The 19,469-nt window shown below is 42.1% G+C and overlaps 1 protein-coding gene across 2 annotated transcripts in view; it reads right to left on the bottom strand.

Annotated features, from left to right (window-relative positions):
• Positions 1 to 1,564: 1,564 nt before the first annotated feature.
• Positions 1,565 to 19,469, bottom strand: part of iws1 (interacts with SUPT6H, CTD assembly factor 1) — an 87,541-nt gene continuing 69,636 nt past the window's right edge. The window contains exon 15 of one of the 2 annotated variants that reach the window (XM_084334276.1): positions 1,565 to 6,491. In XM_084334276.1, coding sequence (XP_084190402.1) covers positions 6,366 to 6,491 — 126 coding nt within the window. In that variant the 3' untranslated portion in view covers positions 1,565 to 6,365. Of the gene's footprint in view, positions 6,495 to 19,469 lie in introns of both variants that reach the window. The other variant, XM_084334275.1, reaches the window with a different exon arrangement.

Raw genomic sequence — 19,469 nt, forward strand, 5'->3', positions numbered from 1 at the left:
ACGACTATCGCTGGGTTTGCAATTGCACAGCTTCTCCCTTCTCAGTGGAGCAGGACTTGAGCTTGGTCCTCTTAGTTCAATACCACCAATGAAACGAATCTGTGCACATCGCCAGACACCCACTAACCCTGGTAGGTCATTATCAATAACAGCGTTTCTAATACCAATACATTATTTTGATAAAAACCCTGAGTTGCACAAACTAAAGTATTTCTAATAGTAAATCAAATTGATATTTGAAGACTTCATTTGCAAAAACAGATACTATAGCATTCTTAAAATGAAAATGGATTAAAATCATTTTAGGATAATACAAATGTATAAAATAAATATATAAGAAAAAGATGATAGTATGTAATAAAACGATTTGCTATGTTGACTGGCCATGTGTTGATGTGTATAAGGGATGAGAATCTCAACAGAGATGTGTTGTTTACTGAACAAGTCACTGTAAAAACTGAGCATCATCTGGTCATTTTTAAACTATATCAGCTCATTTTATTCAACCAAAACGGTGTAAAATGCAATTCATAAATGGTTCAAATTCATTGAATTCAGCTCAATTCGATTTCAAACGGCAGTCTTTTTTATTATGTATAGGTTACTAATAATAATTATTTAATAAATATTAATTAACCCCAATCCCAGTTTTTACAATAACAATAAACTCGTTCAAACAATTAAATGCATATAATCTAGCAACAATTAAACAAATTATAGGATGACTCACTGGTCATTCTTCAATATACATTTGGTGAAAACTCTTGGTTTGAAGGCAAAACTACAGGGGATTTTACAATGTCTGTATTTATAATTTTCTTAATAAGTTTTGGCCCATATTTGTCTTTCAGTCCTATTGTTTCACTGGTTTGAACAACCTCAATGGATTCAGATGAAGGAACTTCTACTCCTATAGGCAAAAGATAACTGCATGAAGTGATAAAAGGATTTTGGATACATTATTTTACGTCACAAATTGCACTGATTTAATGAGTACAGTGGGGTAAATCTAACGTTTGAAATACATAAACAGTAAGATGTTTGAAATACATCGACATTGTGAACACAAATGACAGTCAGTTACGTAGATTATATGATCTCTAATTGCATTATTAGTCTATTTATCTCAGTTTGATTTAATTACATACATGCTGCTGTTTGTTTTGTTTTCTATGATGAAACAAGCATTTCATCATAAAGTATTCTGTATTTTGTTGTGACAAATAATAAACAAACTTGAACTTATACCTTTCCCCAGGTCGGCCCCCGCCCCCTTCCCTCTACCTTGGGCGATTTGGGAATAGGTCTTTTACTTGTTATAAATGGGAAGGTCTGTTTTACTAGTTATAAATGGGAATATAACTCTGTTTTACTCCAGTTATAAATGGGAAGGTCTGTTTTACTAGTTATAAATGGGAATATAGGTCTGTTTTACTCCAGTTATAAATGGGAATATAGGTTTCCATCCCATTCTTAAAAGAAAAGAAAAAAGAAAAAGTAATCCATCTAATAGCACTGGGTCACAAACACGTGCCTTTAACAAAAAGATAACAAGGGAAGCAGATAGTGGAACCCTCTTTATTACGAAAGTAACATCTCAAGTCAAACAGTGAACACAAGAGAGACTGGACACACAGGAACACCGCTTTTTAAATGAGACCTTGTTATGAAGACGGTCATATCTGTACTAGACGGCCATGACGAGGTCACATCTGTACTAGACGGCCATGACGAGTCACATCTGTACTAGACGGCCATGACGAGTCACATCTGTACTAGACGGCCATGACGAGTCACATCTGTACTAGACAGCCATGACGAGTCACATCTGTACTAGACAGCCATGACGAGTCACATCCGTACTAGACAGGAGTTAAATATCCACATCTTTAGTTACCCGAGTGAATCCAGCCGTTGAAATTGACAGCTCCTATTTCTGTACATCCTCGTCAACAGAAAACAAACAAAATAGTAAAAATAAAATAAGAAAAAACCTTTTTATTTTTTTTAAGTCTACACGATCCCGATCTCTCATGATGCACAATTCATACAGACTGGATCTGAATCAGAAGATCATATTTTCTGTCTGGGTGTGTGTGTGTGTAAAGGAGACAGTATACTTGCAGAAACTAACTTGGGCAGGTTTGTTGGAACATGAAGCTCTGTGTGGACCTACTCACCTAGCCAGACGCTCTGCCCCCGAGTCCCTATGCTCTCACCCAGGCTACGACAGAAGCTCTCTCACCCAGGCTACGACAGAAGCTCACTCACCCAGGCTACGACAGAAGCTCTCTCACCCAGGCTACGACAGAAGCTCTCTCACCCAGGCTACGACAGAAGCTCTCACCCAGGATACGACAGAAGCTCTCTCACCCAGGCTACGACACACTCTCACTCAGGCTACGACAGAAGCGCTCTCACCCAGGCTACGACAGATGCTCTCTCACCCAGGCTACGACAGACACTCTCTCACGCAGGCTACGACAGAAGTTCTCTCACCCAGGCTACGACAGAAGCCCTCTCACCCAGGCTACGACAGATGCTCTCTCACCCAGGCTATGACAGACACTCTCACCCAGGCTATGACAGACACTCTCACCCAGGCTACGACAGACACTCTCACACAGGCTATGACAGACACTCTCACCCAGGCTACGACAAGTAACAACAGACACTCTCTCACCCAGGCTACGACAGACACTCTCTCACCCAGGCTACGACAGACACTCTCTCACCCAGGCTACGACAGACACTCTCTCACCCAGGCTACGACAGACACTCTGCCAGTCCCTATGCTCTCTCACCCAGGCTACGACAGACACTCTGCCAGTCCCTATGCTCTCTCACCCAGGCTACGACAGACACTCTGCCAGTCCCTATGCTCTCTCACCCAGGCTACGACTGGCATAGAGCCACACGGACCACACGTTCCACATTCGTTTTTAGCATCACTGCCGCCTGAAAGGGGAACTACGCCCATTTACTAAAAGCACACGTTTATCGTGGTCTACAGAGCAGCTCCAGACTTTATACTCCATGTCGTCACAAGTTTGAGACGTACATCTCTGGTTTCTGACCCCGAGAGAGAGAGAGACACACTAGTGTTCACAAATATTGAACTTACTTACCAAGGCCATGGACATAACATATTGGAATTCTTAATTTAGGTGGTGTTCCCCTTTAAATGTAGCCTTAGGAACAGGGATGGGGGGGGGGTACAGCCTGTGATGTCACATACCTTGATTTTACATTCAGGAACTGGACAGGGCAGTTAGCCAGGCTCATTTGTCCTATTCAGTATTCACTATAGTCTGTTGCTATGGGAACAGAAGGTCTGGTGTTTATCATTTTGCCATTAACACATTGGATGCCACGGACGCTTTTTGTCGTTAGTTCATGCCGACCTTTCAGTGCCCCCGACACTATATAGCGTCAGTTTGCCGTTTTTTTTTTTTTGGCGGTTTTAATTCATATTTCATCAATCAAGCCTCGGGTTAGTGCTGCAGAGTCTCTCTGAGCTCAATTGGGAAGATACCGCCCCCTATCGTCTCTCCCTGTGTAACTGCACCCCATTACTTTAGACTGATGCAGGAGGAGTGATCAGTTTGCTCATTTTACTTTTCCGTCAAGGCATCTGAAGAGACCAAGTGATCGCCGGCCATCAGAACAGCGTGGATTATGTATTTACAGTACCAACGCTGTAATCAATAAGCGTGATCGATATTTGGAATGGCGATCAGGAATTGGAATAATCTTTTTGGATAACATCTGATCTCAGGTAAGGAATTTATTTTACCAGTCTTAGGATAATAAGACCCGTTTTCACGGAGATATAAGCGTTTGCCCTATGCGCGTGTGTGTGCGCGGTGATTCCTGATGAGAAAATGAGAATCGATTTTTCAGCCCGCCTCTATAGCATGCATAAGTACACATATACTATCGATAATCTAGCGTTTATTTGAAAACGATTCATAAATAGGCCGAAAAATTACAACGTTTGTGTATGCTAGAATATTCCAGTAAATGCCGTTTATCACGGAATCTATATATTTTCCTTGAAAACGAGGGCTTTTCAAAATGCTATAAAACGAAAATTACCCGATAAAAAACAATCTGTTTAGACAATGTTGACTGCAAACAAGTCATTGATAAACGACAGGCAGATTAGACACAGCCATAATTTAGGAGAGAGATTATGCGTTCACAACGCCATCATTGAAGTGGGTGCTGGCATTCAACAGGGTTTCCAATGTTAAATGGCTGGCACTCAAACTGTTAACACATTGACCGCCAGCAGCAGGGGGTGCTGATCCCACTTCAGCGCCAGGTCTTTATTCAATAGATATAGTTTTAGACTGCGACATTTGCGAGTGCTTAAAATATATCTTATATTATAGCTATGGGTCTAATACACCCGTCGATTGTCAGTTAGTTGCTTCCAGTCAACATGCACAAAACAGATTTGTTTTTTCATCCGTACATTTCCGTTTTATACCGTTTTGAATAAGAGTATGGTTTGGGTTATTATGAGTAATTCCAGGAAAAGACGAGAAAAAGGCATTTTAGTGTAATCCAGTCATCACGTTGTAATTTTTCGGCTATCTAATCATCCTGAAATCAATGCTAGATTAGCATTATTATATCTCCTTGTGCATACATGAAATGGCCCTCGTAGCGCGGCGCTCCCCCGCCACCTCCTCCCACTCAACGGTAAACAGCCACACACACACAGATAGCTTTGATCGGGGTAGAAAGAAAGATCAGATCAACGCAAGATTTTATATATAGAGTGGTATCTGATGTAATGCAAAAAAAAGAATCCAATTATCTGATCGCCATTCCAGTTATCCTGAGCGATCATGTCCCCGACATTACAGAGCGTTACACATGAACGGGCGGGCGGGGTTAGTATTCCATGCCGTCGTTGTAAGCCCCTGGCTCGCCCGAGTATTTAAACCCCACCCCCACGGCTCAGATCGGCTCATAAAACACACCAGCCCATTTCCAATGGAATGCAATGGCTCCGCAAGGCAGTAGAGGGCGGTGTTGACAGGGTCTGAAGGGTCTACAGAGGCTGCAGCCATGAATTATGAATAGATATAGCGAATAAAAGAAATGACGATCCCAAAAACGAGTTAACTCGTTGTTGGCGCTGAACGCATGGTGGGCAATAACGAGTATACTCGCTCTTGGCAATTATTGTGTTAACATGGACATCCACCATCTTGTTCTGTCCAATTCTGAATTCTTGCTCGTTTTTATTAGTTCTTCTCTGAACTTGTACTTTTGTATATTGTATGTTTTGTAAGTCGGACCCCAGATAAATTAGCCAGCGCTCTTTAGGTCAACTATTGGGGATCCTAATAAACTAAACTCTTGCAACTGCAATATGCCTTCCGTTTCCATAGCAACACAATAGTGACATAGGACAACTTTCAATCACAATCAATACTTGTATGGAATGTCTGTAGTTCTCTTTCTTACAGTATGGCTGTCTAACCATGGTAACCACTTAAAAAAGGTGCTGTAAGTGGTATTTTTTGGTTAAAATAAAAAATATGTTCAATAGCCAATAGCTCTAGATTCTGACAGCCATAGCTGGTCAGTAACATGGGTTTCAAGAAGTCTTGTCAAGCCAAATTAGCTTTTACTTCTTATTTTTGTCTGACCATTTTTGCAGTGTGGAGTTTTCTCTCCTGATTGGATACGGTGGGAAGGGATACCAGAACATGCATTTAGTGTTTACTGCAGAGTGGAGAGACCCATGTTACTGACCAGACGCTCTATATCAGTGATGGCTGTCAGAATGTAGAGCTATTCTAACATGTAGACCATTATGACAAAATACCACTTACAGCACCTTTAAAAAATAAATGCAGTGGTAGAGCAGGTAAAACACTGGAAAAGCATGATATTGTTATTCTACTGTGAATTATTTACAAGATCCAGTAATAAGACATCAAATTATTTTGATTATATATTTCTCATAAAATCAAGACATGGCAACCGCCGTCTCTTGCACAACATAATGGTTGCTAGGTTACAGGCAGCTATCCTGGAAGAAGGAGAACTACATCAACATTCCATGCAAGGACCGGAGGTTCTTCAAAGGCCTATGGTGTAAACCGCGATGTTACCCTATCCAACCTATTTAGAAATAAGAGAATCACTTTTATGTACATTTATTAGCAAATAAAGTCTGTTGTTTCTATTCCTGTTATGACTAATTGAACTGGAGGCGAGTCGAGCCCAGTGCCGCCCTTGCAAAGAAAATAAATGAAAATAAAAGCTTGAGTAATTGAATGTTGTATTGGGTGGTTGTACGGGAACAAAACATTAAAGGAAAATAAATTAAAAGCCTAAAATCAGAGCGGCATGTGGTTTCCTTGCACGCTGATCTTCACGGCGTGGCCCGTCTTGGTCAGGCGTTTGATGTCGGCAAAACGACGCAGCTGTTTGTCCACCCGCGACGCGCCTTTCTTCAACGGAGCCTGCTGTGTGGAGAGAGAGAGAAGGTAGAAAGTCAGGCATTTGTGACATGTCATCATCTGCACCCTTCAGGTGAAGAACCAGACATTAGGTCCATTCTGAAGATCAGACAACATACATGCAGTTATGTAGCCATTCCAGCCCATTTAGAACCATGAACATCATCTCCATTTAGATACATCATCTCCATTAGATACATGATCACCTCCATTAGATACATGATCACCTCCATTAGATACATGATCACCTCCATTAGATACATGATCATCACCTCCATTAGATACATGATCATCACCTCCATTAGATACATGATCATCACCTCCATTAGATACATAATCATCACCTCCATTAGATACATGATCATCACCTCCATTAGCTACATGATCATCACCTCCATTAGCTACATGATCATCACCTCCATTAGATACATGATCACCTCCATTAGATACATGATCACCACCTCCATTAGATACATGATCACCTCCCATTAGATACATGATCATCACCTCCATTAGATACATGATCATCACCTCCATTAGATACATGATCATCACCTCCATTAGATACATGATCATCACCCGATCACCTCCATTAGATACATGATCATCACCTCCATTAGATACATGATCATCACCTCCATTAGATACATGATCATCACCTCCATTAGCTACATGATCATCACCTCCATTAGATACATTCAATTCAATTCAAAAAACGTTATTAGTCCGGCAAGGGGCAAATTAGAGCATGATACGGCTGCATTTCTACACATTCAAGACAAAACAGGGACAAGAGACATACATGACACTTCAAAGCACAAGATACATGACACTGCCAGAACGGGATCCCTACATTGTTGATCTGTCAAGTTTTTTTTTTTTTTTTTTAATCAAGGGCTCAAAGGGTGCATGTTAGTAAACTGACTATTCCTTGTACTGTGGCCATTCACCAGTCGAATGGCCTCTGGAACAAACCCAAACTTTCTTCCGTTTGTTTCACAGGCAGGCTGTCTAAGGGCAGCAGGGCAGCAGGTCAAAACACGCATGAAGGACATGTGGAGTCTTATGTGCTTTCTTGCATACAAATGAAAAGGTTAGAATACTCTCAATAAAAGAAGAATAAAACGTCAGAATTCTCTGGTCGACTCCAAAGGAGTTTAGTTTACGAAGACAGTACAGACTCTGATAAGCCTTTTTTATCTGTATTGTCGCTAAATTTGAGTTTGTCATCAAACACAGTTCCTATTTGTAGTTCTGGACAATTTCCACCTCAGCTCTGTGGATGGTTGTTGGGGCGACGTTATGCGTTTTGGTGAGATAATCATTTTTGGTTTTAGATACATTTAAATCCAGAAAACAGCCATCACACCAGTCTACAAAATCTTGTATTATGGGTCCATGCGATTTATCTGACTGACTGAGAAGAGATAGGATAACACTGTCGTCAGCCAATTTTACAATATGGTGATTTATATATTTGCTAAGACAGTCGTTTGTGTATAAAACAAAAAGAGAAGAAAGAACACAGCCAGTGGAGATTAGAATTGATTTGGAACTTTTTCCATTTATACTGACTGTCTTGAGTTCTATTGGTAAGAAGTAAGAACTGATAATCCATCTGATAAATTGGTGATCCAAGTGAAAGTAATTTATACATTTTTCTACAAGTATGTGAGGCTGCATTGTATTGAAGGCTGACGAAAAGTCAACAAAGAGTAATCTTGCATTACGTGTTATTTTTTTCTAAGTGCTCATGTACAGAGTTCAAAATAAATAATTTGGCATCATCAACACCTCTCTCAGGCCTATATGCAAATTGCATGGGGTCAAGAGCTGATCTGGTTGCATCAACAACAATCTTAGGAGCCCCTCGAAAACGAGATGCTACATCTCAAGGGGTTATTCCAAATAAAGAATTTCAATATAACAATTTCAGATTTAACAAATTTCTCCAGACTTCTTTTTCATTACTAGTGATGTTAAGGCTATAGGCTGCAGGTCGTTGAGGATTTTGAGTCTGCTGATCTTTGGAATTGGAATGATAGAATTCTTCCAGAGATCAGGAACCACTGCCGAGTCCAAGCAGAGCTGGAAAAGTCTAGGGCTGAGCTTCGGGGCCGAGATTCGATTTTAATTCGAAGCTTCGAGAGAAAAAAAAAATGTATTGTTATTATTTTTCTGGAAATATTTCTTTTTTTATGTTGTGGGACTGGTACAGCACTTTGTTCAACTTTGTCAGTGCTGTAAAGTTTAAACCTTTTTAAATCTTAGACAAACTAAACACTTTGCTTCCATGAAATATTGTAAGCAATCATTTGAGGCTTTATAAAAGCAGCACAATGAACACAAATCTGTCAGTGCCGAGTCCGACCTCATCTCAATTTCCCCCTTAGGATCGATGCATTGTTACACCCCTATACCAAAGTCACTGGCCCACTGTGTGCGTGCGTGTGTGTGCTAACTTGGCTAGCGTTATCAGCCGTGTACCGTGTTCTCGTTTCCTTTCTTTCGCTTGAAACCAGCCATGTCACCACAAGGAACTCTACTGTGATTGGAACGTTAAGGAGGCTTGTGAAATGTGGGACTTGTAGTTTTTGAACGATTAGCAGCGGAGGGAAAAAAAGCAAGACTGAGGTTGTAATCGCGAGTAATTGATTTTTCCGGTTCGCACACACATATGTTTAGGGGAAAATGAGAGTAAAATGGTCGCACTGTAGAGCCCTGTAGAGGGGGGCTGAGTCAACTAGGGGGTGGTCTGGAGGGGGGCTGAGTCTAAACTAGGGGGTGGTCTGGAGGGGGGCTGAGGCTGCGGTTAGACTTTCGTTTCATTTTCAGAAGAGTTTCGCCGCAACGTAGTGGGAGGTGGGTCACACTTTTCGTTTCGTCACCTGAGCACAGTGATGTAGTACACTGCCAAAGCAGTAGGTGGCAGTAGGTGGCGAACATGAAGGCAATTTTCAACCAATCAGAACTTGAATGTGCCAATACACTTCCTGCAAAGAAAATGTCAACAAGGCGGGCGCCACCATCTTTGCCTATTTACCCAATGCAGCACTTCTTTTTCAGCAAAGTGTAATAAAAGTGCAATAAACAAAACGGATACATTCACGTGTGTTCTGCTCTCTCATTTGTTGATGAAACAAAACTAACATCAACACAAGTGACCACCAAGAGCGGATAGTTTAGTCTCAAAAAAGATCGGTGACTTTGTTAGCTACATTGTTAGCTGCATGCTAACGTGAATGGAAGATGCCATTATAACAGTATAGCATTGTGGCTAGAAGCTAACGTTAGCTCACGCTAGTTAGCCAGCACCAAACTGATGATATCGGGAGCTATCAGTAGCTAGATAACATTAGAGACAACGCTGTGTGTATTAAACAAAGGTGAATAGATGACTGGGCCATTTTGTTTAATGCTCGTTAAGATTGAAAGAGGAGCTCTGAGCTAACAGGGTCTGATAGCTAACGTTAGCCAGCTGCTCATGCAATCGGTAATGCTAGCAGAATGAATGGATGTAAACTTTATTTAACATATTGCATAATGGGTACAATACAATACGGCTCAATACAAACAATTGTTAAGGGAATGCAGACTGTTGTAGCTTGGACTGGGGTCCTTATAACAATAACTTGACAACACATGGTAGCTGCAGCTATTTGAGACAGTCACCGGAAGGGCACGCAGATGGTATCTACTGCACATGGGCATTTTCGCAACAACGGCTCCGTGCAAATTACACGACTGTTGTCAGCGAGTTTTGGCGCTACTCCAAAACGGAAAACACAATTTAGCGTTTTCAGTAGGGCCACAACGTATCCGCCAAAAAACGCATTTCTGTGTAAAAGGGACAGCAAACGTATTCAAAAACGTATAAAAACGAGCACAAAAACAGTCAGTGTAACAAGCGCCTGAGTCTCAACTAGGGGGTGGTCTGGAGGGGGGCTGAGTCAACTAGGGGGTGATCTAGAGGGGGGCTGAGTCTCAACTAGGGGGTGGTCTGGAGGGGGGCTGAGTCTCAAATAGGGGGTGGTCTGGAGGGGGGCTGAGTCTCAACTAGGGCGTGGTCGAGTCTCAACTAGGCTATTCGCTGTAATTCTCTGCATTTTAAAAACATAATTTCAATAAAATAGCAAACACAAGGGTAAATTCCAAAGTGGAACAGAGGACCGAGCATCATGTATTAGGGATGGGTACCGAATTCTGTACTTTTAAAAAAGGAACTTTCTTATTTTTTTTAACTTTTTTCTTTTCATGTCAACGTTCACACACAATATACGCTTACCTAGGATTTGACTTGATTAAACAACAAAACAGTCGGGGCAATGGCAAGCCGAAAACGGTCGAAAGTGTGGTTATTTGAAGTTTGGATTTTTTTCTCACAACTGAGGTAGGTAGATTACATTTTTAGAGACTAAAGTACAGAAAAAAAGGTACCGTTGGGTACCGGTATCGATTCACAGGTACCGGTACCGTATCGGTTCAAATGTGAACGGTACCCATCCCTATCATGTATCAGACAACGATGCATCCATTTCTAAGCTGACCAAGCTTTTACTGCAAACAGTAATAATAATAATTTAATAAATAGTTTTAACACATGGTGGTGCTGTGCCTCAACACCACAGTATTTAGGGAAAGCCCTGCTCTTTCCAACAGCTCCTACATATTGATGTGAAAACATCCAAGTCTTAACCCTTTCACTGCCACACAACAGCAGGTTAACCCTTTACTATCACACTACCGACGGTTAACCGTTAAAATGTCTGCATTAGACAAGACAAAACGATGCAGGTGTGAACTTCAACTCTCAAGAACTGCGAGTCCAGCATGCAGACACAACTCAAGCCACACGCATGCCAGCGATATACACACACACACACATCTAGTGGGCAGGGCCACATCCTGCAGCGCTCACTGTGCTCTGCCAGGTGTGTCACAAACTGATCCAGTGTCAGTTACAGGGCCATGTCCTGCAGCGCTCACTGTGCTCTGCCAGGTGTGTCACAAACTGATCCAGTGTCAGTTACAGGGCCACATCCTGCAGCGCTCACTGTGCTCTGCCAGGTGTGTCACAAACTGATCCAGTGTCAGCTACAGGGCCACATCCTGCAGCGCTCACTGTGCTCTGCCAGGTGTGTCACAAACTGATCCAGTGTCAGTTACAGGGCCACATCCTGCAGCGCTCACTGTGCTCTGCCAGGTGTGTCACAAACTGATCCAGTGTCAGTTACAGGGCCACGTCCTGCAGCGCTCACTGTGCTCTGCCAGGTGTGTCACAAACTGATCCAGTGTCAGCTACAGGGCCACATTCTGCAGCTCTCACTGTGCTCTGCCAGGTGTGTCACAAACTGATCCAGTGTCAGTTACAGGGCCACGTCCTGCAGCGCTCACTGTGCTCTGCCAGGTGTGTCACAAACTGATCCAGTGTCAGTTACAGGGCCACATCCTGCAGCGCTCACTGTGCTCTGCCAGGTGTGTCACAAACTGATCCAGTGTCAGTTACAGGGCCACATCCTGCAGCGCTCACTGTGCTCTGCCAGGTGTGTCACAAACTGATCCAGTGTCAGCTACAGGGCCACATCCTGCAGCGCTCACTGTGCTCTGCCAGGTGTGTCACAAACTGATCCAGTGTCAGTTACAGGGCCACATCCTGCAGCTCTCACTGTGCTCTGCCAGGTGTGTCACAAACTGATCCAGTGTCAGCTACAGGGTCACAGGGGTGTGACCAGCAACATAGAGCAGCAGGACATAATGGCAGAGACACAGACGTATTACATTACAGAGTTGCAGGTTTATAAATATATAGAAGAATAACGACACTCAAATTCTGGAGAAATAAATAAACAAAACATCCGTGTACTTGGTTGAACATCCAGTTAGCCAGGCAGGTCTAAACTATCTTAACCAGTTAGCCAAGCAGGTCTAAACTATCTTAACCAGTTAGCCAAGCAGGCCAGAACTATCTTGCCTAGTCACCCAGGCAGACCAGAACTCTCAGATAGTAGTGCAGCCTCGACTAGCTCAATAGGTAGAGCAGGCCATTAACACTGCCATGGTTAGGGGTTCCATTCCATGTGTAGAGCAAGGCACGAACACCGACAGGGTTAGGGGTTCTATTCCCACAGGGCCACCCATATCAAACATGAAAGCACTCGCTGTACAGTAAGACACTATGCATTAAAAGCCTCACTCAATTAGTTACTGTCAACACTGGTGCACACACACTGGTTAACCATGCAGGTGGGACTTACTGCCCCCCAGTGGTGCCAGTAGGTACTACAGGGGCATGTTGTTTCCATCCACGTTGATCTTCACTGCCCCCTGCAGGCGTCCGCGCTTCCTCAGGTCCGCGATACGTCGTTTGTGCTTCTCCAGGCGGCTCATTCCCTTCTTAAAGATCTAGAGAACCAATCATATCTCAGCACTGTGACCTAGTTCTGTCTGGGAATCAATCATATCTCAGCACTGTAACCTAGCTCGATTTATTTTAGCTTCCCACGATCATGAAAAACCAGATAATCGAGATATAAATGATTATACATCTCGTTTGGTCTCGTGTTGTAAATGCAGTGCACCCTTCCTTCAAAGCGGGTCGCACACTGAAGGTATTGCCCTCTGTTGGTTTGTTTTCAGAGTGGAACCTAACGTAACAACAGCTATTCTGGCTCACTACAGTTCTAAAAGGTTCATCCTCTCCCAACTTTTCTGTCCTTCAACATGGACCCGTCTGTTGGAGACGGAGACATCATCGACCCTGTCCAACAAACGGACACTCCTCCTGGCCCCAATAATTCTAACAGACTCCTCCCTACAGTGTGCTCTGTTCATATAGACATTTTCAACTTGACAACACAAATGGACCCAAGTTAATTTCCTGCTAATAGGGAGGTGTAGTGGTTACGTCATTGCGGTTTCTCCGCAGTCCACCCTCTTGAAAGCACAATGTATTTCCCCATTGCCCATTTCTAAATAGTCTTGTTTAAAACAAATAAAGCATGAACATTTGCATGGTGTACCTTTCTGTGCGTATTCATCCACAATCTATAGCTCAACATGAAAATATTCTCAATTAATCGTAAAGGTAGCAAAATAACAACGTTTATGTTTTCGTTCACTGAGAAACTACACTGCGATTTGGCGCTGCTGACTAACGTCACCACACCGTAGACTCCTGGCTTTAGTTGCAGACCTAGGATCAGATTTCCCTTACATTCCATAAGCTTAACGATTCGTACAATGGGAAAATAACTGACCCTGAATCTGTGGCTAGTAGGGGTGGAATGGTTCACAAAATCCACGGTTCGGTTCGTATCACGGTTTGGTTCGGTATACCAGGGTTTCCGTTGTCCGGTAATTACCGGTATTTGACCGGCAAAATCTGTTGAAGTCCGAATATTTAAATCTCTCCGGTCATAATGTCCGGTGAAAATAATTCCCTCTAAGCACAATTTGATTATTTGAATTGTATTAAAATAGGCTAAAATTAAATAGCCTATGGGATGAACGAAACAATCATTACATTTGTTTCATTGTTGCTTCACTCTGATAAAGCGCGGATGGCGCCGCTCGGATGTGAATCTTTTTTCTCTCTCTTTTTTTTAGCCTGTCTGGCCACCATAACGACAAACAGGTATACGAGCGAGAGAGAGAGATGGCCAAACAAGCTAAGCTTAATAAATATTTTATGAAACCAAGCACAAGCAGGTCTAATAATAATGACAACGAAGATGGGTCTTCTGAAGTCACAGAGACCGCTGATGCCGTGGTGGCTCCCGCGGAAAAGAAACAGAAATGTCGAGCGTTCAGGCCCGAGTGGAAAGTTAAATTCTCCTGGCTGAGGTACGACATTATAAATGCGGAAGAAAAAATGTTTTGCGAAAAATGCGAGAAATCGGGGAGGAAGAATGGATTCACAAGAGGAGCAACGAATATGAGAATCTCGGCTCTCACTGAGCACAGTCAGTGTAGTGACCACGTATCAGCCGTCTACCTAACGCAACAGCAAAACGCAATGCAAGGCCACTGTGATAAAGCTAATGAAACGTCCAACAAGAAGCTGTGCTCTCAGCTACAAGTTGTATTTCACATGGCCAAAAATGACATTGCATGTCATCAGTATGTAGGGTTGACTGACCTACTGAGAGCAGTTAAGGCTCCAGATTTTGTCACGTGTGCCGGCATTTACCGGCACAGCGACTCCGTTGATGACATGGAAAAGGCGCTGGAAGACGTTGTGATGAAGCAGCTGGATGAAAAGCTAAAGGGGAGTGACTTCATTGGCATTATAATTGATGACGGTAAATATCACGGTGAACAAGAAGCTGATTATATATGTCAAGTTAGAAAAAAAAGGACGAGTTTAGAGCCATATGAAATCAGTTTTATTTGTTTCCAAATTCCATTAAATTTTTTCCCAAATTCCGTTTTAATATTTAAGAATTCTGTATTTTGCTTTGTACGCTCATTTTACCATCAGAAATAGTGTCTAATAAGTGGGAATGAATAAATTTCCACAATTTAATGATATAACAGTCCATTTAATGTTTTTAAGTGCTGCAACTCAGAAATAGTTACACTTTTCAAATAATTGTGACAAAATAAAAATACACATTACAAGTGTAAACAAACAATAGATACAGCTAGATACTACTGACATTATCACAATGTAAGTAGCCTAGCTATATCTATTCTATTGTGATGAAATATAGTAATGCATAATTTAGGCACCTTTAGTTTAGTTTATAAAGGACAGTGTGTACTGACAATCATTTGCATTAAACAAATAGATGGGTGCACCAGATTTAGCAAGAAGCTATCATTTCTAGTCCTGTGTACTTTATGTACTGCAACGTTAGATAGCTATTTCGTCACAATAGTGTCAGTGATTAGCCTCGCCCTCTAGCTGTATCTATTGTGATCACCAGGGATCATCGTTAGAGAGCTGGTGTGTATGGGGCTGCGGCACTGCAGATATACCCTACTCTGTTTTGCAGCACAGTGTTTTTCCGTGTTCCTGACATGGCTTTTGGAGAGTGATCTTCGCACGTGTTTTGCGAGTCCAGTCCACGGCATGTTGACAGAATTTGCAAAACACTTTATCGCCGGTCATATACAAGTCATTAGGATACTGCGCTGCTCTGAATTTAGGGCTTAGTGTGGAATTTCTTCCGACGTTAACGTTAACACCGAAGCAGCTAGACGCTTGGAAATTGCTGCGTGTGGTATGCTGTAGCGTCCCCGGTCATGTTCGCATTGCACCAAACGTTCCATGTTCTCCCGAACACGGAATTTCAGTCCAGATTAGGGCAAATTCTGCAATATTCCATTTTTATTGCTCAATTCCGCGATTCCGTCCGCGATTCCGTGAACGCGGATTTCATATGGCTCTAGACGAGTTGAGACGTGTTTTCTGGGCAATTATGATGTGCAGTCCGGGGCCGCACAGTGTATATTTGACAAAGTGGCAGAGGTGTTCCGCGAGAGGGATGTGGCGCTGTCCCGCATCACTGGCCTGGGCTCGGATGGGGCCAGTGTAATGATGGGGAAGCGTGGTGGAGTTGGTGCTCTTCTGAAGAGAGTGCGTTTTCCATTCAGGTGCACTGTGGTGCCCACCGAGCTGCGCTGGCCGCGCTATATGCTGCAAGACGTCAATCTGGCCACAATCAGACCAATGGTTCACGCATCTTAGGCTCGTCATGTCTTTAAATCAAGTTTCAAGTTTCTTCAAGTTTCTTTAATAGTTGTCATACAGAAGTACAGAATACTTTCATACAAAATGCTTCTTACTGTTACGCTCCAGAGACTGTGCTAGACAAGATAGTATCAAATAACATAGTATAGCATGTAATTTAGAAGAAGAAAGAAAATGAGGTCACAGTGTTCGGTATAGACATATGTACAATGTTCTGAGTTACCATATAATAATATACAATACTATGCAGTGTACTAATGTACAGTACTATATAGTGCAAAGCAGAAATGGGATGAGGTACAATTTAGGTACAATTTACAGTAAGGTGTACGAGTTGTAGTGCAATCCTTCATCAATAAATATAAAGTGTGGGGAGTGGGTGCTACAGTGTGTTTGTTTAAAGTGGGTGTGTGCTATAAAGTGTGTGGAGTGGGTGCTACAGTGTGTTTGTTTAAAGTGAGTGTGTGCGTGTGGATGTGTGTGCTATGTGCGTTTGGTGGTTGTTGTTGTGTAGTGTTCATTGTTCGTTTAGCAGCTTCTATCCCCAGGCCATCAGGCTGCTAAACGAACATTGAATGAACACTACACAACAACAACCACCAAACGCACATAGCACACACATCCACACGCACACACTCACTTTAAACAAACACACTGTAGCACCCACTCCACACACTTTATAGCACACACCCACTTTAAACAAACACACTGTAGCACCCACTCCCCACACTTTATATTTATTGATGAAGGATTGCACTACAACTCGTACACCTTACTGTAAATTGTACCTAAAATTGTACCTCATCCCATTTCTGCTTTGCACTAGATAGTACTGTACATTAGTACACTGCATAGTATATTATATGGTAACTCAGAACATTGTACATATGTCTATACCGAACACTGTGACCTCATTTTTCTTCTTCTAAATTACATGCTATATTATGTTATTTGATACTATCTTGTCTAGCACAGTCTCTGGAGCGTAACAGTAAGAAGCATTTTGTATGAAAGTATTCTGTACTTCTGTATGACAACTATTAAAGAACTTGAACTTGAGCCTGATGGCCTGGGGATAGAAGCTTCTTCTGAGTCTTTCTGTGCTCGCCTTGAGACTCCGGTATCGCTTGCCTGACCGCAGCAGTTCAAAGAGGCAGTTGTTCGGGTGACTGGAGTCTTTAATGATTCTCTTAGCCTTGCCCTTGCAACGCTTGTTGTAAATGTTCTGGAGGGTGGGGAGCCCCCCTCCAATTGTGCGTTCGGCTGAACGTGTCACTCTTTGTAGTCTGCTTCGGTCTTGTGCAGTGCTATTCCCAAACCAGGAGGTGATGTTGCCGGTCAAGATGCTCTCTATTGTACATGAGTAGAAGTTCTTAAGGATCTTCTGACTGACTTGGAACTTCCTTAGGCGCCTGAGGAAGTAGAGGCGTTGTCGTGCCTTCTTCACAACACTGTCAATGTGTGTGGTCCATGTCAAGTCCTCGGATATGTAGGCTCCGTTATTTCGCTGCATATTAACTAGTGCCGTCAATCGATTAAAATATTTTATCGCATGATTGTCTATAGTTAACTCGCGGTTAATAGCAAATTAATCACATTTTTTGTATCTACCTTAACACTTTGGCGACCACACTCTTGCGGCAATTTATGCCTCAGAGGACAGAGGTTTGTTTACAAACCGATGTACTTTCTAAGAGCTATATATATATAATTTATAGTATTGCTATCTGTCCATTCTCATTGTCACTTGAGTGCATAAACCGTGCCTTCATAATGGCTTAAAGAAAATAAAAATCCATCGGTTGGTTGTCATTTTATAGCGTCGTGAATATAAGGTTTATCGCGCTTTTCGTCTGGTCTTTTTTCCAGGAAGCTAGATAATAGGTTAAACGTTGGCGCCGTTATATCAAACGCCATTTCTGCTGTATATATACGAATGAAATAAAACAAACTGCGTAGCATCCGGACTATTACAGAGCATCTATGGATGAAATGGGGGCAGATTAGTATTATTTATTAGCAATATAGTGTGCGTTCAATCAGCCATGTTCACTGATCGATCACGTTAGGTTTTAAAACAATGTCCAATCCAGCTGTAATTTTGGGGAATAGTATCCTACCGTCAGGCCATGTGATACCCGGCAGCATTTCTTCATTAGTCATCGGATTCTGGTAGATCGATATGTCCATTGGCTAATCATAAATCCCATTATTCCAGGCTGAAATATGCGTTCGGTAACGTGATCAAAGATGGAGGGTCTTCATTTGGAATCGAGGCTCATATGATCCGCCCACAGACTGTAAAATAATATTTTTTTTAAATCCCCTCAATGATACTACAGTGGAGCGATGGCGCCCCTAAGCGGATCTGGCCGGTATTGCATGTTTCGAAAATCAAATATGTGGGTAGGTCATGGATCTCGATCGCGGACGTTAATAGCGTTATAAATATGGAATAAAACAATAACAACTTGCCACGGCTATATACGTGGCTCTGGTCCATAACGCATGGCACCGAAACACGTATATACTCGTGGACGGACGGCATAGTGTTAAACGGAGTTTAAAACAGAGTTTTAATACTCTTATCAACATGAGTCAACAAATGCTTGCTTTATGCAGCCATTTAACACAAAAGGATGACCCTCATGCATTGCAAATTAGCATCAAATTCAAAACAGAGTGATGCACAAAATAACTTAAAAGAAAATAATAATTTAAAACAATGAATAAAGTGAAATAACAGGGGAAAGAAAACGTTAGGAACTTGTTACATTCACCCACACAAGGGCTGAGTAATCACACACCCCCTCTCTCTCACACACTCTCCCAGCGCTCTCTCCCTTTCCCCTTCCTCATCTATCTAACCCCCCTCCCTCTCTATATATATATATATCTCACACACACACTTCAGAAACAAACATAGTATCAATGAGAGCATCAATAATACACCCGAGTGAAGTCTAGTAAAAATATATAAAAAAAAAAAAAAAGTATAAATAAAGAAAAAAAATCTCATAGTGGCGTTAATAGAACGGGCGATAAGTTAACGCGTTAATACCGCGTTAACTTTGACAGCCTTACGTTGTACATATTGTGTATAGTTTATAACTATACACAATTGTTAGTTTTTTACGTAACGTTAGTAGCTAGCTAGCCGGCATTCCCGAAACTCTACATGCCCCGATTTTAAATGGTTCTCTTCTCTTTGTACACTTTTGTCCTCACCAACAAAGTATTCTGCCAGGGAATTTATGGACACGACAGTAGACATTGCTAACGTCTAG

This window comes from Notolepis coatsorum, assembly GCF_963971535.1.
Source record: "Notolepis coatsorum genome assembly, chromosome: 1".
NCBI classification, from domain to species: Eukaryota; Metazoa; Chordata; class Actinopteri; order Aulopiformes; family Paralepididae; genus Notolepis; species Notolepis coatsorum.